General features: G+C 36.1%; 1 protein-coding gene across 2 annotated transcripts in view; it reads right to left on the reverse strand.

The window, feature by feature from the left end:
* Positions 1 to 25,867, reverse strand: part of KIF20B (kinesin family member 20B) — a 43,734-nt gene that overhangs the window by 13,160 nt on the left and 4,707 nt on the right. For both annotated transcript variants that reach the window (XM_030031340.2, XM_041127474.1), the window contains exons 6-26: positions 25,120 to 25,304; positions 23,007 to 23,055; positions 22,146 to 22,340; positions 20,571 to 20,682; positions 20,044 to 20,115; positions 19,407 to 19,553; positions 17,490 to 17,652; positions 16,187 to 16,441; positions 15,270 to 15,409; positions 14,506 to 14,656; positions 13,290 to 13,557; positions 12,626 to 12,687; positions 12,315 to 12,434; positions 10,545 to 10,710; positions 5,515 to 6,727; positions 4,047 to 4,185; positions 2,940 to 3,062; positions 2,400 to 2,460; positions 1,658 to 1,783; positions 1,254 to 1,390; positions 77 to 232 (exon numbers count right to left, since the gene is read on the reverse strand). In XM_030031340.2, the coding sequence (XP_029887200.1) occupies positions 77 to 232; positions 1,254 to 1,390; positions 1,658 to 1,783; positions 2,400 to 2,460; positions 2,940 to 3,062; positions 4,047 to 4,185; positions 5,515 to 6,727; positions 10,545 to 10,710; positions 12,315 to 12,434; positions 12,626 to 12,687; positions 13,290 to 13,557; positions 14,506 to 14,656; positions 15,270 to 15,409; positions 16,187 to 16,441; positions 17,490 to 17,652; positions 19,407 to 19,553; positions 20,044 to 20,115; positions 20,571 to 20,682; positions 22,146 to 22,340; positions 23,007 to 23,055; positions 25,120 to 25,304 (4,040 nt within the window). The remainder of the gene's footprint in view (positions 1 to 76; positions 233 to 1,253; positions 1,391 to 1,657; positions 1,784 to 2,399; positions 2,461 to 2,939; positions 3,063 to 4,046; positions 4,186 to 5,514; positions 6,728 to 10,544; positions 10,711 to 12,314; positions 12,435 to 12,625; positions 12,688 to 13,289; positions 13,558 to 14,505; positions 14,657 to 15,269; positions 15,410 to 16,186; positions 16,442 to 17,489; positions 17,653 to 19,406; positions 19,554 to 20,043; positions 20,116 to 20,570; positions 20,683 to 22,145; positions 22,341 to 23,006; positions 23,056 to 25,119; positions 25,305 to 25,867) is intronic.

The raw sequence follows: 25,867 nt of genomic DNA on the forward strand, positions 1-25,867 counted from the left end.
TTAACACTTGACATGATATTTGCTTTGTACTAAATATTTATACTAGAGGACTCTGCTGAGACCTCCAGTCACTTACAATTTCTGCTTGTTGCTCTACATGATGTTCTCTGTACTCTGCAAATTTTCTCATTTCTCTGTTGCGATGGCTCTCAGCTTCTTTTACTTGACTTATGAGTCCCATTTTTTCCTCCAGCCACTTCTTTCTATCGGTTTGATACTTTGCCTCATTTTCCTATTTTAATGAAACCAGAAATAAAAACCACAGGTAGAGATAAAGGAAAAAAAAAGTCACCTTAAAATCCAGATTACCATTAAACAGATTTGTTTCAAAAAGATAACAGAAATACAGGCACAGTTTCACTCCAGCATATTCCCAAGTCCAAGTATTACATTGTCATTTGTTCTTCTCCATTGAAAGAAATTAACAGTTTTCAGCACTTCTTATTCAGACTGGCACATCTTCATGGAACAGAAATTTTTTTCCTCTAAAAATGCTTTGGGTAAGTCACGAACACTATAAAAGTTACACCAGAAGTAATGGTAAAGAGACTCTTTTAACTTGCAAATTCCCAATCTTTTATACTGCCTTACAGGACATGTTAGAAAATTTACTTCTACTTCAAAACTAAAAGGCAAAGAATGCAATACAATTTGAATGGTAGGCAGAGATAGTGCATACCTAAGAACATCACTTCAATCCACAGCAACTTTGCCTCCTTTCCTACCACAATCAAACCTCGTCAGACATTCTCCCACATAAGACAGAAGGCATCTGAAAAGCTGCTTGGAAAAAAAAAAAGTCTACTTTCTAATCCAAGGAGTATTAGAGGTAAGTCCTCAGCCTAACAGGAACGGCTTACAGGTCACACAGCAAGAACAAGATCTTGAAAGTGTTTGATTTAGTTGCCCAAGCAACTGTCAGGAAAAAGGTTCCAAATGGCTATCAGGTGTTGGATTGGTGAAGACAACTGTAAGAGGAGCCCAGCTAGAGAAGCCCTGTCCTTGGTAGCATAACGTAGTGAAGGGTGCGCTCCATTACAGGGCATCAGCGATGCCATATGTTACAAAGACACTGCATCCAGACTTTGCTGCACTGATACACTGCAGCTTTTAGAGGAGATATCTTTTACCAGTGTAACAACTTGCCATATCATGCCCTAACTCTGGAAGATAGTGACACAAAAATAAATTTAGACTCCTAAATGACAGTTACAGCTTTAAATGTAAGTATGAATTACGTCACCATATTTTACCTTCAGTTCTTTTTGCAGCTTTATTAATTCCTCATTTTCATTTATGTTTTTCTCCTCATTTTTTCTCATCTTTTGCTGCCAGTCACTATTGCTCTGGGTATTCAGCTCTCTGTATTTCTGCTTCCATTCTTCCAGTTCTAGTCAGTACACAAAATGAGATTACATAATGTATAGTTCAAATGCATATTTGACCATATTCACATCCTTCTACTAAAGTTACTTGGACTTATCAGCTATGACCACAAAGAGACAACAGAAGCCTTTAACTGTTAGAAGTTCATTATGTACTATATAAAATTAATGCCTAAATAACAGTCAACAAATAAAACCAGAAGTTTAAAGCAGCTGTCACAATACATCCAAACCAATTTTGCCTCCTTGCTCCCTTTCCATGGAGAAAGTACCCCAAACTAGTCTGTTGGTCTCTTCTAATTTGGCTTCAAGCACTTGATCTTGTTCAATCTGAGTCTGTTCTTGTTCTTCTAATGTCACCCGCATATCTTCAATTATTTTTTCCTTTGCACACAGATCTGAAGATTTGAAAATAAATTTACAGATGAGTCCCCTCCTAGTTCCCACCATTCTCTCCCAAAGTGCTTTCATTATAAGTCGTTTCCCCATTCCCCGAGATCAAAAGCTCTGTTTGTAAGAAATAGAACATCTCTACTCAACTATCCAAATCCAAAATTCTTAAGTGATTCTCAACTTTAGGTGAGCGTTTCAGTGTTAACGTCAGTCAGACTATGGATTGTATTATATAAGAAACTAACCATTGTTAAACAGCTAAACATTTATCAAACCTGCAGAAACTGTAATTGTGTTAGTTCATGTTTCAGTATTCAATTTTTTTTTAAATGGCCAATAAATACCAACATTTAATAAGTTAACACTGATACAGCAAATCCACACTTTCTCTGTTTCTTATGTTTCTTATTCTGAGACTGTTTCTTTGCTTTCAAATATACTTGCTAATAATGACTCAATAAAAATTAGTTCCTGACAGTAACATTCCAATATCTAGGTTGGAGTTTCTCAGTATTTTAAAATATAAATATACAAGACTCCAAATTCATTAACAACATGACAACTCATTATGTTGCCATTCCACACCAAAAAAAAAAAGGAACAATAATGGCTTTTTCTGACCTTTACGTGTTTTCTCATACTGTTTGGAGATTTCTTCCAGCTTCTCATTATTCAACTGCTCCTAAACATCACATTGAAAGCAAATTAAAGAAAACATGTTGAAAAAAATAAATATACATGTTAGAAATGTGTATCTTTTCATTCTGAGCTTTAATAAGTAATGAATAAAGTATTTAAGACAAACAGTCCAGAATAAATAAGTTTTTCATGTAGTGTAAAGGAGTATTCAAGCTGATTAAAAAAAAAAAGTTTAGAGGAAGACATTACTACTAACATATCTAAGTGTCACTAATCAGAATATCTGCAGGTAGTAAGTATGTATTTACTAGGCAGATTAATTTATTTAAAACAATTTGACAACATCCTGCATTGAGAAGGTCCTCAAACATCTTTCATTCATCTATTAAAACTAATTTCAGCTGGCTACTCTTATTTTTACCCCAATTTCTGTAAGCTTTCTCCTGTTGCTTGGAAAACTTACCTCATTAATGGATTAGTTAAAAAAATTAAGAGCAAGTAACCTTTTAAAAAATAAAGTACCTTTTTAAGTTGCAGGATTGTGCGCTGTTTGATCTCTAATTCTGCACTAAACTGGTTTTTAATTTTCTGAAGTTCATTAACTTTGTTTCTCAGGGATTTCTCCTCAGATCGCATTGTACACACCTGTAACAATGCACAAAGACAGCAAGCAAAGCTATCATTTAGCTATAAGCCTTTTACAGTCTCTGTAAGTTACCTAAATAACCAAATATCTTAATTAAGTCAAATTTTTGAAGCAACTTAGCTAAATTTCAGGGGCTGGAAGTGCACTATACTGTACATCCTTCCTAGGGAAGGATTTTCACCACAGAGTATTACATTTGGCAGGGGGAAAAAAAAAAAAAACCACCACTAAAAAAAGTTTTCTGAAATGTGATCCCATCCACTCCTTGCTACTGCTCAGAGGATTATACACTGAATGTTGAGTAGGAAAAGGTCCTCAAACATTAGGCTGCTGGGGAAGACATTAATACTTTTTTAAAGCTTAACTTTCAAGCCCGAACTCTTAGAATGATCTTTTGGATTTTAAGTTCTTGTGATATCCCATGAGGTTCTAAGAAATCTTAGTGCTTGATAACTAAATACTGACAATTAACATTAGTAAAAGTTATTCCATTTTTCCATTTCTTCTCCCCAACCTCAATAGAAAACATAGCTCAGAGTTTAAAGAAGTCTCTAGAAGTTAGTGCTTTTCTTTACTGATTAATCCATCTTTTCCTCGCAGAGATCAGCATTTTCCACAAGTCTGAAGTCTGAGGCTTTCAAGTCAGCAATGTAAGGCTACTGTTGTGATCAAGATTATAAAGCCCTTATCCATAATGAAATTAGCCACAGTTTTCACAAACCTTTTTCAAGTGTATTAATAAAATTTACTTCCCCCCTTCAATATCTGTACTAATCCATGTTTTGACAACTAATCTTATTGTTAGCTTACAGCTTCAGTGGCAATGTAACCTAAGATTCACTGTTACTCTAAATGTATCACTCAAAATAGCCTTATTATGAATCACTTTTAACATTCCTAGCTTGAGATTTGTGAAAACAAGTTTTAATTACAGAACCCCAAGCAAAAACTTGCAGAGAAATATTTGGCCTATGGTTACCAACCTCTTTCTGTACTTGCTGAATTTGTTTCTTGGCATCAGAAAATTTGTCTTTCAAATCTGTATATTCTTCATCTTTCCTCTGCAAATCTTTTTTCAAACTCTGTACAAGGGCAGAGCTCTCAGAAAGATCTTTACGTAGCCTTGTGTTAGAAATTAAGAGACATAAATAACATTAGTGCCACACATCTCAAAAAAACAGCTTTTACACATTAACTCAGGCTCTTTGACTGCTGGTTTTATTCGTGAATAAAATCTCAGATCTATCAGACCAATGACAAGCTTTCTAATTTTACTTTTGGATTTCAGCTTCTTATTATATGGTCCTGAAAAGTAACAAACTGCTCAGAATTACTTTTGAACACTGCAATTTTTATTTTTTTTTTTAATTTTTTTTTTAAGTACAGCAGAGCAACCATTTTTATCATTAGGTTTCCTTACAAAGTAATGAAAGGAACAAGGTTAATATCAAGTAAGTTTAAACTTGATATCTACATACCAGAACTTGTACGGATCAAAATAAAAACCAAAAGAAAATAGAAAAAATGACATTGCAACAAGTACTGCTGTTACAAGTGCTAAAAGTAATTAAGAAGTTTGATGGGTTTATTTTTAAATTATCATATTTATTTTAAAAAGTTTACAGTAAGACATCTTGGATTTTTACTTTAAAACTAACCAATAGAAGTTTTTTTAGATTCTGTAATTGACAATACTAAACAAGGCCTCACAAAAGGAAAACCTTTTAAAGCTTTTACAAGCACAGTGTCAGGGATCCCCAGACTTTCCTGCTAAATTGTACTTTAGAGTATATGCAGGTATCCACAGATATGGCACTAAAGAAACCCTAGTCAGAAGAAGGACTACATAGCATCTTAAAGTTTTTTTAAAATATAATCTCTCAGATACATTTAATCTCTTATTTCTCAAAGTTCTAAAAAGCGAAGGGGGCTGAGGGAAGTTTTACCCTCCCACACCCATTATTCCTTCTGTGTTCACCTAGAATAGCTATTACCAAAAACAGCTGTTTACTGTTTAATCCCTGGGCTTCCTTTTTTTTTTTCCCTTTCTTCTTTTCCTTTATTCAGTCCTTTCCAAAGAAAACATTGCCTGCTTTTATACAAGTTACAGGATATAATATTAAGCTATATGCCATTTCCTCCAGAAAGGGTACACAACATAAAACCATTAGAAATCCCCAAATAATTCATTTCCTTGCATGCTCCTGTTTCCCCCTACAATAGTTCCACATGAATTAGATCTATTTTTTCAAAAGGAAAAAAAGGAAAACATAGCCAGCAGAATATGCAAATATAAAATTCAAGTAGTGTATTAAAACTTGTTAAAGGAGGAGTTTGGTTAATAAAGTTGATAAACATGCATATGTGTTATGTCAAAATAAACTGATGTTCACAGAACGTAGTTTTAACTTGATTCTATTCTCAAAGGGCTATGAGTTCTCATTTACTTACAATTCGATAGATTTTATTTGTTCATCTTCATTTTTCTCCTTTTCCTGAAGGGAGTGTTTCATGTTCTCCAAGCTGTTCATCAACTGCACAACTTCCTCCTTCAGATTTGCTTCTTGATCATTTAATACTTTCAGGTTTTTGTCTGAATTGGCACATTTCTCTTGCAGAGCTACTGTATTACTTTCCAGATTCAAAATAATAGATTCTTTTTCTTTAAGTACTTCTTCTAATTTTGTTATGCTCTCATCTTTAGCTCTAAAAGCCTCCAAAAGGCATTCAAGTTCTCTTATTTTTGCCTGATAGCTTGTAACTTCCTCCTCAAACTGTGCAATTACTCTGTGATCTTCTGCAGCCTGTTTTTCAAGATCCTGGGTTTTTTTCTGGATCTGCTCTTGTAACTGATTCATAAGATCTTTTTCCTTTACAGACTGATGATCTTGATTTGTAATCTCATTTAATTTTATTTTTAGTTGATTGTTATAATTCTTAGTGTCATCAAGTCCCTTCTTTAAGTCTTCAACTTGTTGAAGTAGTTCTCGAATCCGCTGACTTTTTTGTGAAGAAGTCTTAATAATATTTTTGCATTCTTCCCAAATGCATTCAACACTGCAGTGAAAAGAGCTCTCCCGTCTCAGATCTGCTGTAGAAGCAGTTTGGGACTGCATGCATACAGGACTCAATTGAGCTCTCTCTGGTTCATCTTTTTGAGAGTCTAAGGAACCCTTTAGATTAACTAAATCAACATCCATAGCATAAGACTCTAAGTGACATTTATATAACTCATCTACTTTGAACTGCATTGTTTTAATTTGTGATACTTTATCAATTATATTTTGTTTGGCACCTTCTACTTCATTATTTAGCTGAATAATCTTTTCTTTTTGTTCCCTATTTATAGTTTTCTGTTTGTCTAATTCAGAAACAATCTCCTGATAGGCAGCTTGACACTGCTGAAGTTCTTCACTTAAGCCAGAAGCCCTTTCTTCAGAAGCAGAGAGCTTGAGATTCAAGTTTGTTACCTGCCCACTGAACTCTTCTTTTTTGTTTTTTTCTCTTCTACATTGTTCTTCAAGTGCAGCTAGCTGACCTTCCAAGGTTTCAGTTCTTTCCTTCAGTGCTAGTATTTCTGCGTAGTTCTCAGAAGTATTTTTTTTCACATATTCAGTTGTCTTTTGCTCTAGAGGGTCATCTTCCCTACTTTCCTTTACGTCTCCTAAAAAAAAAAAAAAAAAAAACCAAAACCCAAAAAAACCCAAACAAAAAAACCAGCTCAGGTTGATTAAAATCAATACTACAAGTCACTAGCAATACCAAATAGCAATTCCCATATGGAAAAAGGTCACTATCTGAAAGCCACACCCTCATATCATACGACATTTTTAAGTCTTGAAGTAGTTAAAGCCCTCTGAATGGTTTAACATGCAATAGGTGCCTCTTAGGCTTCTAGACATAGTTTGCAGCAAGAGGTGTTCAAGCCTTAAAGAACACCTTGCCACAGCTCTATTCCAGCCTTCTACTCTGTGCCACTAGTAGAAAAGTCTAGGTAGTTTTACTAATATGTAGTAATACCTATGACCTAGCTAACATTCAGTTATATCTAGTTTCCACCTTCACTGGTTCAACATTCATTTTAATACAGTCAGCAATCACCCACTCTACATTTAGAAGAGCAATTGTATCGTATACTTTTCTGAGAAGTTTCATTCATACTCAATATCCTCTTACTTTAAAAATGAAGCTAAAAAACCAGCGCAAGTTTTTTTGCTTAGAGTTTGGGACATTCCTCTCTTTTTTCAATTTGTTTCTAAACTAGATACAAGGATAACTATTTATGCCCACACCTAATGTGTTGCATGTAAACTTCTCCCAGAAAGATGTACAACATTCATTACAACCCTCAATTGCCACAAATATTTTATTAGCTTAAGACTTTTTTCCCCTACGTAAAGAGTAATTCTAACTAAAAATCACATGCATTTCACCATCTTCAAAATTGACTCCAGCTGTATTTCACACAAGTGTTTTAGAATCCAACTGTGTCCATTCAGTAACACACATGCTATGTTTTAGTATTAAAATCAAGCTTGACTATCTCTAAGGATTAGGTCATCACAACTATGTATTCCAGGGAGATACTATGGATTCTTGTGAGTACTGCAACTACAGTAAGGAGGAGTTTGGCAGACATCTCACTTTGGGAGCATTAAACACATGGGTACATGTGTACTGCATGGAAACATCCTCTGAACAGATCCAAGAAGTTTTATAGAGTCACTGACTTTGAGTCACTAACAAAAAGTCATCCTGAAGCATTAGCAATAGTGTTTTCCATCTCGATTCAGGTTTTGGTTTTTGAGTATTTTTAGAGTGATCAAATTCCACAGCACACTTTTTTCCTCCTGCTTTTCTGTATCTTTTCTTTTCTGTTCTAATTAGACATATCAAGTGCTCCTGCTAGGTCAGACACAACAGCAGCTTCACTTTGGCTTGTAAAGCCATGCTTCTAAACCCTACAAGATTAAAAATTTTGGACTGGGAGATGGTTTTCTCTGAAAGCCCAGTTGTGTAGTCCCAAGAAAACATATCAGACAAAATACTACATATTCCTCACACTGGACATGAATTTTACATACTTCACTAAAAAGGAGAGGTGCTAAAGGTGTCTTGAAATATATTTTGTGATCTAAGTTGGCAAGATGAAAAAGAGTAGCAAAGCTTAGTCCAAAACCTATAGTGAGAACGGTATGATCATTCACAAGAGGATTTAGAAGTGATCTAGATGCTTTGTACTGACAACCACAATCATGCAGCAAAGCAGGATAAATATTAGTGCAAGAAGATACATGATATTCAGTCCAGAAGCTTTTTATGTAGGAAGTACTAAAAAAGAAAAAGCCACACCCCAAAACATGGGAGGCAAGTCCTAAAGAAGAGTACAAAAACCTGAACTTCAGGACAAAATAATCTATCTGCTCCCAAAATAAACTGTGGCCATAGGCCACTAGCATATCTAAATTCTACAAGAAAGCCATCACAGTGTAGCTGTGCTCATTGTTCTATTGTGCCAAGTACATTTAACCATTCTTATCAAATATAAGTATATATATTAATAAATTTCATGATTATGGAGCATCTAACAACTCCATTTTTAAATCAGATGCCTTGTATTCTCAACACCCACAAAAGAAACATATTTAACATGACTGAATACCCTGTTCTTCCCAACAGAAAAATCTCAGTGCTGACATTAATTGGCACTATTAGTTATCCACTTCAGTTTCTTGTTTGAGAAGAGTTATCAGTCATGAGATTATAACAAAACTACTACTGTCTAGTATATCAAGGAGTCTACATCAGCGTCTTTTCCCACACCCTTCCTGTAACGTTTATATAGGTGGCACCATCAAATGGTCATGCTAGGATCCAATATTCATCCCAACAAAAGAGAGAGACAAATCAGAGATGCCTCTGGTACAGAGACAGAAGCTTCTCAAGACAAACCTCAAATGACACTTACTTGTTCAAGTTGTACATCAGAAATGCCTTACTGGATCACACACACCATCAGTTGATCTAGCCTAATATTTTACCTCCTTTCGCTACTGTTGGTAGGCCCAGCCACTTCCTACAGAGCTTTCCCAACATAGAACAATTGGGAATGTTAGAGGAATACGAGACAATACATCCCTGCTTAACCCCTTCAGTATCTATGTATGAACCTGTTGGCTGTTTGCTTGTCTAACCACTCCTGGAATCTGAGAATTATCTGCCTCTCCCACCTTCTAGGGCAGCAAATATTAGAAGTTCACTACCCACTGCATGAAGTGCTTTGTTCCATAAACTTAAGCTGATCTTCCACTAGATTGAGTGTTGACTTTTCTTTCACTGCAGAATGTGATGAATGACAGTCCAGCATTCAGTTTATTCACCATCTGTATCCACAGTTTTCTGTGATCATGTGAATTTGACAAGTCTCCTTTTAACATGTTTTATCTCTCTTTATGAGGGTAAATATTTTCAGCTTCCCATTTTTAAACTTCTCTTTTTATCCCATCCTCACCCAAACAATGCCTGGAAGATTTTCTTACTAGCACCTATTCTGCAGGAGGAAGGCAAGAAAGTAAGGGACATGAAGGGAAGACCTTTCATTCTCCTTTCGCATATCCTTTCCATAGTTCTATGAGAAACTGAAGCCCAGCTGTGTCCTAAACTCAAGTTAGAGGCAGGCAGATCTTACAAATACCATTTTGCACAAGTCAGTCCCATATAGCTCAATCTCACTGATTAATAGACTTTAACGAAGTAGATAACATAAGTAGTGGTGTCCTTTTAAGTTTCACCCTTATCCTTGAAGGTCTTCAACTGCAACTAGTTTATTCACCTCATTCTAAAAAGACTGGTAAGCTCAGAGATAAAACAAGGAAAGCAAAAAGATTGGAAGTGCAAAGGTGGGAGCTGCACAAAATATGCCATTTGTGGACTTAAAATAATTTTACTTCCATTCAAGTGGAAAGCTTTTCTCCTTTGCCAGCACTGTCACCTTGATGAGAGCTAGTGTGTTTGTAGCATGCATACAGAATGAAACATTAAGTTTCACAGCACAAACTGTATGACTGAACAATCATTAAGTCATTGACACCTTTGATGCTTGCTTAAACAATTTTTAAAAACTTGAGCAGGAAATACTACTTTCCCAAAAGTCCAGCAACAGCAAGTTCAGTACAAAAACAACTGTTAAGAAATTGCTTAAGAACTACAGCTGAGTCTGCAAGTACATTAACACACGAGAAAAAGCAGCAAAAAGGAAAGAGTCTAAAAACTAACTTTTATTTTAAGCATTTAGGAGTGAACAGTATAGGACCTTCTGCAAGACAGATATTTACTTAACAGTTACTTCCATTTACAGTTTAACATAGTAGATTTTCTCCTCATAACATCACGTTTACGCTTCACAAATTTTTGCTTCTGTTCTGGAATAGTAATCAACTTTTTATGGAAGACCCCCTGTTGAGTGATGGTAGAAATTGTACCTTTCTTTGTAGGTGGCTCTTCTTCCACAGTAGCCTTACTTTCAAAGCAACGTTTTCTTCCCACTTCCAATACAGTTTCCTCACAATCCCTGAACTGGCTGCTTTCAATCACTTTTTTAGAGTTCTTTTCAGCCAATTTTCTTTTAATGGTAGTTACAGTGGTGTCCTGTGTTAAAATAAGATCAATTACTTTGAAGTTTTACAAAGTGAGCACTTAAAAGGCTTAATAATTTCTTATATGCAAATATTTTTACAAAACTACCTGGGTAACATGTATAGGGGTTGTCAGAGGAACAAGTCAGTTACAGATCAGTTACTTAAACCAAAAGCAGGTACACCTTCAGATATTAACAAGCACAATGCTTCACACTGTACAGAAAGCGGAGCAAGAGACTAGGAAATTACAAAATGCAAGACTTGCATGTAAGAGGAGTTTGTTTACCATCTGAAAACAATTTCCAGTGTCAGAAGAGCTGATCAAATTCCCTATTTGTAGAGCTGATCATTTGCCCTTTGAACAAGTTCATCACTTTCTTGTCATAGTTGGTAGAGTTGGGAGTTTTAACTGCCTTCAGCAAAGCCACAGATCATTTTTATCATGACAGATCTGATGCAATTTGAATGCCTAGTCAGTTCTGTCATACATACTTTAGACTATATTCTGACTAAGAGTAAAATTTCTTTACTTGCAAGATGACTCAAGTGGCAAGCCTTACTGGTTGCCAAGGACCAATTACTCATCTTTAAGTACTTCATTAAAAAAGTAATGCGTAGAACAGGCTTGAGGTTTGTGGTCATGTTTTAAGTTTCATGCCACACAGTCTCATAGAAACACTGGACAGAGTTGGAGCCTTGCTCTTGGAAGGAGTAGTAATAGGAAGCAGTCATCACAACTCTTATCACTCTTAGAGCACTCATAGTACCGAAAAGCTAAGTTGCTGTGGAGCAGAGAAAGGGAATAGAAGATTAAGTATGGTCAAAGCCTTGAGTTTACAGTGGAAGAGAAAAACAGATCAGAGTGCTGACTAAGTTTTGTTTAAAATGTTCCCGAAATTACTTCAGGTTACTGGACATCAGGCTCAAAAAAAACCCCTTAACTACATGGTTTGATTTTTTTTAACCTGTATACATTTAGCTAAGCTAGTCTTTTGGCATTCAGCAGCTGGCAGTAGACTAGCCAGTTGCAAGTTTTATTAATCACATGAAAAGCAGAAGGATCCTGGCCATCCATCCACTCTTAGTTCAAATTCTGCTCAATAAATTCATATTATTGCTCTTCCTTTGAATGTGTGCATGCATGGCGGTTGTGGGCCGAACACACTGATTTTTGTTGCTGATTTACACAATCACTGTTGTTCTCACATTATTAACTTCTAACTTGAATTAAATTTGACGTTTTGCTGCAGCAAAACCTCCATTCCTTCCTCTTCCATTCAGGCAAAGAGACAGTGACATAATCCCTCTATTCCCACTGCTTAAGTCCTCCCATTTTGAGTTTTTTTAATTTAGAGTGGCTCTTCAGAGTCTCACCTACAGTCCTCCAATAATAACTCCAGATCACTGCTTCCAAAAGTCCCACTTTTCACACACACCCACACACACATTTTGCTGTAAATTTAGTTTCAATACCAACTTCACCTGCTACAATTTCAAGCAAGTAGCAATTACTTACAGAAAATTTCAATTTTCCAAAGTAGTTAAGTCCATTATAAGCACAGATTTAGATTTTTTTTTTTTTGTATGAAGAAAATTGAGATGTCTAAGACTTACGTAGTCTTTTATGGTTTCTTCTAAATGGGATATCAAATCTTGTAGTCTCACAATAACATCATCTTTTTGCTCCACAATGTCCATTAGCTCTTGAATCCTTTTATTCTGTGTATTCATTTTCTTGGAAAAGAAAGAATAGTAGTTCAGTCAGTGTTAAACTGTTGAACTATACCATGCATTTAGAAGGAAGATCAGTTAAGCAAAGCTTGATATAAAAAAAGCTAGAAGCATACTATTATAGCATTTTAAGCTATCAGAGTTTTGTATTAAAGCAAATAATTTTGCACAAGTTTTTCCTTGGGAAAAGTTACCTCAGTTGCTTCTTTAAGCTGCTCAGCAGACTCATCCAATTTAATCATCTGCATTTCAAAGTCTGTAACAGGAAAAGAAGCCTGCATCAAATAAGCAGCCATTACATAGTTTACTCAGTAATCCATTTTTCCAGATCTTCTGGTACCTCAGTAGCTTTTGAATAGACCAATTTATTTTCATGTTGTCTTCTACTTATAGGACACATTTCAAGAGTTGTTTAGGTGATTTTTTTTTTTTTTTTTTTGGAGAATTGGGCCTTGCAACCCATATAAAATATAAATCATGTCAGGAGACTTCTGCTAAAATAGTGTTATGAGGTATTGCTACTTATTCCTCTGAACGTTCTACAGGACACCTGAAAACACTGCATCAGCAAAATGTAAAGAAGTGTGGAGATTACAATATAACCATAAAATCAATAATGTTGACATTTTACCCCACAATTCAGAAGCCTGCAATTAGCAGTTTTAAGTTTTGTCTTAAAAATGAAATAACCAAGGCCTATGAAGTTGTTCAATCTGAACATACACAAAACAGTTGGTTACCACCTCTATATGTATGATTTGGTTCCAAAATCCTGCTCAACTGGATTATTTTTTCTATTTTACAGTAGTCAGTCATTTCTTTTTTCTGCCTTTCACATCACACTTACACCCAGCTCACCTTTGGTTTTCTGTGTCAGCTCTTCTTCGGTTCTGATTAGTTCATTGGTTCTCTTCATCAGCTCTTCTTTGGTCTTAGTTAGTTCAGTGGTAACTTTTCCCAGTTGTTTTTCAAGCCAACCTATAGCTTCCTGTGGGTCCTCTAGAGACATAATGTACCTGTGTGCTTCTTCTGCCTGCTTTTTTATATCAATGACATCATTCTGCAGAGAATCAATAATGTCCTCAAGATCAGTGTAGGTGCCTGGCCCTATACTACAGTCTTCATTCTGAAAGATAATTTATATGCATTTAGAAATAGCAAAAAAATACACAATAGCCATTATTTCTACAGAAAATTTGGAAGACCATTATGAATTCAAACATGTAAGTACAATTAATTCTGACTTCAAAGCCATCTTGTGGGTTTATATACAATTTGATTGCCAGTTTCTGCCTACTTTCACAGACAAGTCTCCAGTATCAAGTAATAGCCACTTGATTTTTATAGCATTTAATGACCCACCATCACATTCCCTTTTATAGCACCGCAAAAGCATCCCCTCCAAATTTAATATAAAAGCTACTACTTTTTTACCTGATGAGAATATTGCATGAACACAGCAAGTGAACAGTTTTAGAAGGAATACATCTGAAATTTTCATGTATCAGTAAAAGTTTGTGAGGTGAAATAGGTTTATGGCAACTTATCAAATTAAGTTGTACTCAAAACATTGACTTTATATCTTTCCTCCTTGTCTTTTACCAACAAAGGTTCCAAAGTCACAAGAGCCAGCCTCAAGTTAAGAGTCTAGTTATGGCTTAAGTGTACATACACTTCTCATTGCTTCAGTTGTAGCTACAATAGCCTTAAGAGGGAAAAAGCCTCTGGGACCACTCCAGTACAGTCAATATATAGGGCCTAAGAAGTCAGCTTCAAATATTTTTAATAGGCACTTAATGCAATAGAGTTTATACCATAACTGCAGCTTTCCCCCCAATTTGTGTACAGTAATTTTCACTTTGTGTTGCAGAAATGCAGAAAACCCCAAAGATTCCTAAATGCATACCCAAGGCTCAGCAACTACTCCTACTAGATGTGACAAATACATCTTGCTGAGGATACAGTTACACAGCATGCAAGTCCTTGAAACTATCCTTCTAATCCTTGAGACATACCATCACCATAACATAAGGTAGTTAGTAAAAGGGATATTACTGGGGGCAACTAAATATACCAGAGTTCCAGCTGGTTCACTGCAAGCCTGATCCTTTAATTTATTTCCTTCATCTGTGTATTTAGTATAACCATTTACAAGTTCCTTGAAGATTTCCAAGCGTCTTTCAGAATTTTCTTCAAGCCGTTGTCGTTCATGAGAAAGGCACTCTCTATAGTAGGAAAAATAAGTCAGCTAAAAGCTAGCCATATGAGCTGCCAAGAAATTATCAATTAAGCTGCCTATTAACAAAGACTTTTTTTTCCCCTTTATTTTGGCACAATAGAACAATACACAAAACTGTGTTGCTACACCAAAATAGAACTGTATTTCCCAGACACACACCCCTGAAGAATGAGGTGTAGACAATTATATACACAGATTATGGATAGCACTTAACTACAAGCATTTTTTCTAAGCTTCTTGAGGCAGAATACCTGTTTGGAATATCACTAAGACTGCAGTAAACGAAGAATTTGCAAGTGTCAGTCTTTCTATAGACATCCTATCAACAAAGCTCTGCTCTTAGGGAGAGCTCTACAGGAACAAACACTGCTTACAGATTCCACACACACACCCCTACCCACCTCACAAAAATCAAAGCCTTTCCTACACAGTATTTTTCCTGAACTCTTAGTCCAAACAGAAACTGATCTTTTAACAGAAGCAGTAAGCCTAGCAGAAGAGTGTGGTCTCTTATGGCCAAGAAACTGATTTAAGAAATAAGTGAATTTACTTGCATTTTATTTAACCAGTAATTTTAAAGCCACTTAAAGCTAACTTACTTGAAATCTATTTCCCGCTCAGCAAAATATTGGGTAAATTCTTGTATCACTTCTTCACGAATTTTCAGTTCCAGCAGCAACTTATTCTTCTTTTCAGTAATAAGTTTGTTCTTCAACTCTTCTATGAGACTCAGCAGCATCTAGAATTACCATTAGTATTAAGTTTTTCATAAAGAAATAGTTTCCCAGAAGTGAGATTTTTCCCATTCCCCAAACACTACGACAACAGTTCGCTCTTCCAGCTGGCAAAAGTTATTCCAGTTGTTTTATTAGCTTATTCATAAACAGGAGGATTCATGAGTAGATTGAAATATCTGTTTGGTACTAGACCAGCAATTTATAAGTTTGCACAAAGCAGGCATTTGCAAAGAACATTAAGTTTCTTACAAGAATTCTTGAAGTTGTCTTAAAAAACAGGCTTAAGCTCCACAGGATTTGGCTCTTGTTTTCCAGATGCTCATTTTTGGGGCAATATTAATGAAACCTCCACAAAACAGTCTCTAGTCCTCTGTTCCCTCCTCATCTTCCCTAGAAGTGACTAAAATTGCTGTTTCTTAAAGAATGGCTTCCAGAGTTTTCTTGTGCATAGAATACAAAGGAATAGTCTTCTGTATTGCTAGAAACATGGTAATACTTGCTGTGCATTGACCATAGATTACCAAAAGGAGAGAAAGCCAAATCTGCAATTTTTACTGCTTAGTCTGTATTTAGACACATTTCATAATTTTCCCACAATAGGCACTAAGTCATGAGTAATCCCACTTTTAGTTCTTAACACTGGATTTAGGTAGAATAAGGGTGATCAGAAAAAAAAACCAACACAAAACAATAGGTGAGATATGGGGGAAACCAGGAGAAGAATACCTTGCTTCAAGACTCCATGCTACACTAATTCTTAAAGTAGCCCTGGCACATACCTTATAGTCTTCTTTTCCAATAAGAACTTTATTTTCTTCGTGTTTCTGCACTGCTTCTTCTCTTGACATATTATGTTGTTCCTCCATCTCATCATCATCATCTTCAATCACATCTTCTAAGCTCCTGTCCCATAAGATAGTAGCTCTTTTCCTTGGGATTGGCATTTTAGTGTCACTAACTACTGATGATTCTCTTGCTGATTTCTGGCCAAATGACTGATCTTGGGGAAGAAGAGATGTGTCCATAACTAAAACCTACCCAGAAAAGAAAGAAAAAAAAAAAAACTCAGTGTTTTTTAAAACTTTTACTGGCACTTCCAAGAGATACCTGTTGTACTTTCCTATAGGTGTCCTGAGCACAGTACTCTCCCAACCTATCCTCTGTTCAGAGTCACTACTTAGACCAGTTTCCAGCTAGAGTACAAAGGAGTCACTTTATAGTCTAACCCTTCTTTTGATCCCAGGAACGCCAAGTTTCACTAGCCAGACAACCTACAAGAGGGTTGCCACCTCAGATTTCTGTGTTTCCTATACTTTGAGTTTCTAGTTGCATTAGACAAACATCATCCTACAAATTCTATTGCTTCAACAACTGTATCAACCTTACTGTCTGCTCCTTCTAATGTTGTACTTAACCTGCTTAGATGAGCTGACATTCCAAAGGCCTGGATCTATTGTCCTTTGAACATATCTAACTGTCAACGGAAGTTTTCCACAGCTTCCATTAAGGCTGCAGCACTGATCCCTGATACTTTAGTCTTCCAACTTTGCCAGGGTTATATCACTGCACTTACTTCTACTCATTCTGCTTAACCTCCACCTTCCCACTGAAGCCTCTATGGACATAAAGATGACCTTTTAAACTCTTTGGTGCTCAACCTATTTTATCGGTATTTCAGGTGAGCAATATTCCAAACTAAGATAGCAGTAATACACTGGGCAGCCAGAATTGCTCCTAGGTGACAGCATGTTATGCATGCAGAAGACAAATTTACCTAGATCTTGGAAATTTCTTCCGAATATAGCAAGTGTCTTGTTAGGCTGGACATTTTATAGGAATTATGGATTTTCAGTAGGAGATGCTCCCATCCCCACACTCCAAAGAAAAAAAAGTGACCCCACAAAGCCTTTTTAAAAGCTTTACAAAGAAAAAAAAGCCTGACTAGGAGTAATTACAAAATATGATTGCAATACGAGACAGAAAAATCCAGTAACTAAATTCATATTCTTAGAAGTAAGAGAACCTGCTCTTTAAATGCAAATCATAAGTACTGATCAACAAGATAAACTACAACACACTTACTTTTTGTGCAATGGCCGAGAACTTTAGCACATTAAGTGTTTCATCATATACTGAGGCACATTGGCTTATGTTTACTATCATGTATACCTTCCCCTTTCCACTGAAGAATCCTTGAAGGAAATGAGTTAACTTACTTTCCCGAAAGGGTATGTGCTGCTGCAACCTTTAAAGACAAAAGAACAGATGACAAGAAGTTTAATAATTTCCAGTCAGGGTAAGAGCTATCCAGCCTGAAGACTTAAAAATATTTTTAAAAGCAGCAGTCTTTAAATCAATTAAAATTGTTTTGGACTAGATACAGCTGTTTGTGAAGAGACTGCATAGCTGTTGTGACTGCTGCTTTAGCCATTATCTCAGATAGGCTATAGCAATACAATCAATAGGAGCACTTAAACAAAAAGTGTGTTCATCATTTAGCCTAGGGTAGGTCACATAGCCTCATGCTACATCAAACTAAACCCCACCTTTCTATTCTCCTTTCCACATTCATGAAAAGGACATGTCTCATTCTAGGCATGCAGTATCCAACATTACCAGAGATCTTTCTCACTTGGTATCCTGCCTCTGAGAATGGACAATAGCAAGTGCCTAGGCAAGCAAATGAGTATACACCAAACAGATGGAGATACTTTTCAGAACTTCTTCTGTAATCCCCCAGCAGTTTGGCATTTCCTAAATCAGAAGTTGTGCCCTTGAATTTAACAGCTGGTGATGTAGTTTTTGATGCTTATAGGAAATTTTATGAGAATTCCTAAAACGTGACTAAACACAAACTTGCTGCTGAATAGGTTGCTTGCATTTTGGACACGACAGCTATTCAGTTACATGAATAGTGCTACAGAACTCAGCAAGATAGTGACACTCCTGCCAGAATACACATACAGCTCATAAGTAGCTTTGCTGCAGGACTGATAAACAAGAATTTTAAGAGAGCTACTGCTTCCTATTCAACTTGCAAGGGGCATCTATTAACACTAAGAGATCATGCTTCAGAACATTTCTTCTCTATTGTTAAAATTCCAAGTTATTAGGATCAGAAGATGACTTTCTGAATACATTAACAGCTCGCTAAGCAGCTGCTAGTTTTAACACATCTTCCTGTTCTCTCCAGATAGGAATGATAAGAAAGACCGTAAATGCACAAAACGTAGGGTTAATCAGGAACACGCACTAGCAAAACTTTTTCACCTTAAGGTGTGATAGACTTTGAATAGGCTGTCAGGAACAGTGTTGTGGGGTAAGTGAATTTGGCAAAGCACATCTGGGCATATCAATCATCAGATTGAGAGTTCGTTTATCTTCTGGGACAGAAATAGATCTTCAAATGACAACCTGAGGAAAAAGCAGTTCCTGGACAGTTACATCCAGCTAGGGCATAAATAGTGGGAAGGCTTTCTTTTGTCTGCATGTGGTTAGCTAGATCAGGAGGAGAGTATTAAAGTTATGTCAAGATTTACAAAAAAAAAAAGACAAATTTTGTCCAAGAGTGCACAGTTATGAGAGCACAGCAATATCCTGCTGCTGAAAAAAGTTACACTAGAAGTATGTAGAAAATGGAGTAAGTTCACAAAGGAATAATAAAATGCTGAAAATTTGACTCTTACTATGACACTAGTGAAAAGGGAGTTTTAAACTTATTCCAAAGTTTGTTTGATCAGCCAAGCTCAGAAGAAAATTAAATTGCTAAAATCTATGATTGCATGTTTAAAGGATGGTAGAATTTGAATGATTTAATTAAAGAGCAAAACAAGGCAAGTTTAAGATAACTTTGGTATATCAACAAGACTTTACAGTATAGACTTTGCAAGTCTATACATCTTTTCTACCAAAACCTTAGTGTTAGCATTGTATATCTAATAAACATTGTAGGCAATACCTAAAAACCACAACCAGTTTGCAATTCATAGAAGGACTTACTTTGACTGTTGACAGTTCTTGAGTGCGTTAATACACTTGCCTAGAATCAGGAGAGAGGTGTTTATATTTCCACTCTCTTTCAATCTGTCACCTTCATTGCGGGTCTTGGTACATCTTTCTGAACCAGCAAGATCACACATTGACAATCTGAAAGCAGATAAGGCAAATTCACTTTATTTGCCTTAGAACATGCACAAATTATTCACTTTTAAAAATGATCAATTCTCTTAGAGGAAGAATTTCTTGATCTTCATCTGCATGAACTCTTCCATTCTTTTCAATTTTGCTTCCCCAATCAAATTTCACACTACTTCCTGCCAAATCTTTTCCCAACACACTTCCTATTTTTCCCCCCTGTCCATTTCCTTCTGAGGACTTACATGCGTTCAGGAGTATAGCAGGGTAGCAGAACCTTGTGCTGAACAGAGGGGACAAGATATAGAACAGCACTGTGACCTGATGGCTTGAGGTAGAGGGCTAAGTACTCTTATGAGTGTAGGAAGTGGGAAAACCACCACACATACATGAGGCTCTACCAGGAAGCACTGGATGTACAGTGCAGTACCAGGTACACTGACATGGAAAATAATTGACAACTTCATCATAACAGAAGAGGGGGAGTCTGCTCTGCACTTACTCATTGACTCGGGTCACTCGTGGTACTCCTGAATCTTCAATTTTCAGTATCTTAACTGTGAATATGCTGTGACTAAAAGGAGAAGTTTAAATCAGTGAAGTGGTAAAGTAGACCAATACCTTCAAAATATTTTTAGCCTCCACAACATCTGTTCAAAACACTGTTAAATCTGTCAACATATCTAAGCATATACTCTATCAAATACAAACTTTTAAATATACCTTTATGTAGCACTTACTTTGCTTTTTCCTCAGACATTTAGATGGAATAAAGCTAAGTGCTTTTACTTGAAGGAGAGTATTTGATAAAACACTGCTAGCTTTTGTACATGTTCATCTTATTGAAGGATTGAATCCTTTTGGCTTAAAGCATTGGGTCACATACTGCTAAAGGACACCAAAACTGAAACCTAGATATCTAGACCTTGTTAAAGACTCTTCCTCTCCTAAAAGCCACAAGCCATATTTTAGTTTCTCCATCCTCCCACACACCATCCTATGCCGAATGTTATTCAAAATGTTTCTCACCTTCTGCTGGAGCAAGTATTTAGTTTCGTGCTTGCAATACTTTGGTGTTTCAACCCCAGTTTTAGAAGTCTAAAAGCTTCTTTAGAATCAGAAATCTGAACCCACTGCAGATCTTTAGGAAGAACAAACATGATAATCTTGTAAATATCATTATCAAAAAGAAAGGGATTAGGGGATAATGTACACACACCAAGAATAATACATTTACTTGAGACATACAAACATTTTACTAAGCCTGCTTCAGACAGAAATTACATGACAAATAATATCAAGATTCCTCCTTCCATGGGAAAGGAAGGACAAGTATATCACATCATTTCATCCTATTAGCACACTAAAATAGGTTCCATCCATATTAAGTGAGCAACCTTAGCCTGAGCACTGAAAAGCCAAAAGGTAGGGTCTAGTATGAATATGAAAGCCCCATGTTCATATTCATCAAGGCAGAATTCTACCTGGACAGCCTCTCTGTTCTAACCCATGATTTGGAGCAGGGAGGGGGGGAATGGACACCTTTCAGGGCTATCAACTGAAAGATATCTTTGATATCAGTGAAGAATTTTTTCTGCGAAATCATGACTGTATGTCATCTTGATATGTGCTAGAGTAAATACCAACAACCCTACTAACAGAACTTATAATATGAACATTATGACCTCTTAAACTAGATGTCACCAAAATTGTACTAGGAAAAATACCACCCGTGACCAAGAAAAACCAGAAAAATCATTAACTAGTCTTCCTCAATAACATCAGGAACACTTCCACACAATTATACTTCCAAGCTTTATAAAAAAAGATTATGCTGAAGCATAGCTCAAAGCAAACTATTTCCCACTTCACACATTTTCTAGTCTTTGAAGAATGAAGAAGCTTGGTTTGTTGTCCAATTCAGCTTTTTGAATCTATAGTTTGGCATATGAAAGATAAAAGCAGCGGCCAAAACACCTACAAAAAAAGCCTTTAATCTAGAATTGGTGTCTTGATTGTCCAAAGAACCTGTAACAAATCAAACAGGTTTCAAACCCTATTTTTTCCATGGCCAGAAACACTCTACTGCTATTTTGAGTTCTGTTAACTCCGCACCACCCCCAACCCAAAACAAATTACATCACAGGTTTGATTAAACTGGAGTACTGTAAAATGCAATTTGTAGTCAGACTGTTTCTCTACAGAAAATACAAAAAAAAACAAAGCAAAAAAGACAACTGTTGAGCCAGTTATAACTATAGTTAAGAATTTCTGGAGGCTTTTTTTAAGAAAGTGGAAAAAAAAAAAGACCAAGCCACCTACAACTTTGCCAATTGTTTTCAATATTTCTTCCATTTCAAAGAAGTGTCAGGGCAGTGAAGTACTCACAGGCTTTTAAGAGTTACAGTCAAGAATAAAGAGAAAACACTATTAAAGGTACAGATACTACTATTTATGTAGATTGTTGCCTTTCATATCAAGGTAGACATTTCTAGTGCCACAGTGAATGCAGTTAGGAGTTTTCTAATCTAGAAAGAGACATTATTACAGGAAGGCTAACTTTTCAAGTTACATGTTTAGCAATTTGCAATGTATTCTAATCACCTTTTACATAAGAACATCCCTTGATGTCTTGAGCAAGGCGTAGTGTTTTTCTCTTCTTTTCATTTGACATAGGATTCAGTAGATCATAAAAACATTCATTGTAAATCTCGAAAAATGAAACCCAAACAGAAAACTTGATGTAATTTTTCACAGTTGTGCCAGATTGTTCCAAGTCTTTTAAGAGTTCTTCCAAATCTGCCAAGTACAAAATATTATAAGTTAATATAGGCCTAGTAAAGTGAATATCATTTAAAAAATTAATAAGTGAAAATTGATATTACAGAAGCCTTCTAAAAAATACCTATTGCAGGCAAAAATCCGTTGAAGTTTCCCACCCTTTCTTAAGTATCTGGAAGTCACATGTTTACCCTACATATCTGCAAGAGACACCTACTCTACCACTTCCTTTTCCACTTGCAAATTCCACCAAACACATCCAGCTTGGCTAGAATTATTTGAGTCTCTTCAATATCTTCAGAAGACAGAATTAAACTGTCAAGTATACTTCATTCAGACTTTTTAAAGCAAACCTAGTATTTAGGTAGTTTTTAAATGCTAGAATTCAGTTTATCTAATTACATACAGGTACTCTAAAAGCCTGTCAGGATACCACTAAGGCCCATAGCATAAGTAGTACTACCTTTCCTTGCTATAGTTACATCTCATTTAATGCCTGTTCAGGTATTCTTCTAGCCATTTTATCCTTGTTTTCTGCCCAGATAACTTGCTCACTATCTAATTCACATGCATATAAAAATGCCAAGTAGTCATTTTGTTATTAACATAGGCCAGAATTCAGTTATTGACTTCAAGAAAGCTTCTTTGCCAGCTTTAATTACAATTCTTTAATATAAAACATACCCTTAGAATCAACTGGTGCTTTGTTATTACTGCTATTTTGATGGTCTACCTACAAAAGAGAACAGAGATATTAAGATACATCATTGACAGTACATCACCAGTACACCACCAGTTACTTTTGTAACAGCTCTATTGTCCTACTAGATAGGGATACAGTGTAGTTGCAATATGCCAATACAAAGATCCTGGCTGCATTTCATGCCTAGTTCAATGCACCTGTACACTCCTATTGAAAGGGTTGATTCTTGCATTAGTACTCATTCCTGACACTTCCCTGACATCAGGCCCTATCACAGTATATAGCACTTCTGCTTGCTGAAGCAGAAGAAAACTAGCCACAGAAAAATAGAGGGGTGGGAGCCCAAACAGAAACAGGGTGATTTAGCAGGATGATTTGCAGGAGTCCAGTTGCAGTTTACACATAACTCTCAACCTGGTGAATCTAGAGAGTACTGAAATTTTTTATTATTGGTATTCTGCTAATTCAGGATTCCTTATCTTAAGGCTTACTAGGTCAAGCCTCAGAAACAGATGTGTATGTAGAATACTCATTCACTTAAGAAATTAAGTGACCAGCTTCCTGCTTCATGATACAGGTTGTAGAAACCTTTCACAGTTGAAATAAAGTCTAGGTTTTAGAAAGAGAAGGAAAATTTTCTTCTGCTGAGCTCTTGGGGAAAAAAAAGAAAAAGGGTAAAACAAGTCCCTACAGCTATAGCTTATGAGATTCATACACATACACTCCATTCCCAGTCTTAGTTTTGGTTGGTTGCTTTTTTTTTAGGCACAGAACTGCAAAGAAGTACAAGTCATCTACAAAAAACAGTATGCTTAAGAGAAACATGGATTAGAAAATGAGTGTGGTTTGGGTCAGGGTTTTTTTAGTGTTTTGGCAAGAGTATACTTCACATAACACTGGGATTTCATGAAGTGATCCCTGAAATAGTTTAATATTTATGTAATCAAAACTTTTAGGTTTAAGCTTTACACATATAAAACACCCACCCAAACCTGTCTCTGTTGAAGTAGGTGCAAACTTTGGCACCAAATTTATAAGCTAAGGTATTGTTCTTACAACCAGTTTTAGAAACTGGAGGGGACATATGTGTATTCGAACACACATACGTGACAGGTTTTTCTGAAGTCCTTAAAGACTGCTAGAGGTAGATTTAACATATGTCTGTGCTTTTGAAGTGAAGTCTTGAAGAATTTTGCTGCCACCTGCCGTCCACACTGGAGAAGTCCAGTTAACTAAATAAGAGCTAAAAATCAAGGTAACAGATATATTCTGTCCCACAACAGCCAGAACACCTCATTATAATCTAGCATACCACTGGGGAAATGCTCAATTCTTTTCATTAAAAATAAAAAAAAGCACAATAATCCCTTTCTAGTTCTAATTTCTAGCATACGCTCAGGTTTTTTAATATTATTCAATTCATATCAAAATTAGAAACACCAAGAAAAAGGTATGCTTATACAAAATACAAATTCCCTATAACTGTAACTGGACTAAATAGCTTTAGAATTCCAGGCAACTCATAAAACTGCAGTGTGTTTCTGGACTGCCCAATAGCAATCTGTTTAAGAATAAAGTCCAGCAGAAGCCCATTTTAATTCAAGTCTTTAGAAGTCCACTGGCTTTATAGCTCTGCTGTTTCAAAAAAAATTTTGCTTCCTTTGAGGATATTTACCAAACTGGAAGAGAGGAATAACCTCAAAATCATTAGTTTCTTTCCAGTACCCTCAAAAACAGTAAATCATTTAAAGGAGACCTACTAGCATCCCCACAGATGGAGAGACTACTTGCATTCAGTCCTTATTAAGCACAAGTAACCCCAGAGGATAAGTTATCAGGTGTCCAAGCTATAGAAAAAAAGCTTAGAGTTTACATCCTATCAAGTATTCAGCCACAAGACAGAAATCCACAGCAGAACAGGGTTCATCAACTCTATTGCTCACTTTACTGCTAACCTGAATAGCTGGCTGACAGCAAATGGACACATCCATGCTTAAATACAGATAGCTCAATGTTACCCTGTTCATTTTTCAATTGGAAGAGACTATCTAAAGATATGTGTACTCATCAGTATAGAAAGAAGTGCTCCTCTACCTCTTTTGTTAGGCGAAGTATTGAATTTTTAATAGCGGTTTCTTCTCTCACTTGGTCTTTAGTCAGCTTTATATAATCTCTACACCGATGGGGTTTGAGATCCATTGCTGTGTATAGCTTTCCTTGAATACTTTTAAACAACATATCCATAGTCCTTGGCAGAACACCAACATCATCTTCTGTCCCTGAAAGCAACATACAAAAGAAAGATCCTAATTATTACTGTAAACAAGGTATACAGATAAATGAAGACAGAAAGATAAGCAATTCTAATCTCAAGGCATACATGAGGAATGTGGAGGTCACTTCCAGCATGAGGCAGTAGGTTTTTTGTATTTTCAAGGTAACAGAAATGTCTTAAGAGTGTTTTGAAAGGCATTTGGCTTTCAGCAACAGCTCATGCTCTACCCCTTAGACAGTAAGGGGCATAAGAAAAGAAAAACTGCTGGAGTGTTCTGCATAAGCTTAGCCTTAAGAAAAAAACCAACCAAACAAGCCACAACCAACAGACATTTAATAGAGATTTGTGTTTTTTCAATCGCATTTCATAGGCTGCCTTCACACTCTCTCTCAAGGAAGTAATCCTGAAGTACAACTGATAACTGATCTCTCAGCTGCAGTCCTGTACTAATTTCACATACCCTACAAAAAAAGTTCTAGAAGACTTGTGAAGGCTTACTCCTTCCCCTGTCCCACACCCTTTTCTCAGAGCATACTACTTTTGCACCTGAAAGGCAAAACAGTCAAA

This window comes from Aquila chrysaetos, chromosome 11 (genome assembly GCF_900496995.4).
Source record: "Aquila chrysaetos chrysaetos chromosome 11, bAquChr1.4, whole genome shotgun sequence".
In the NCBI taxonomy this organism is placed as follows: domain Eukaryota; kingdom Metazoa; phylum Chordata; class Aves; order Accipitriformes; family Accipitridae; genus Aquila; species Aquila chrysaetos.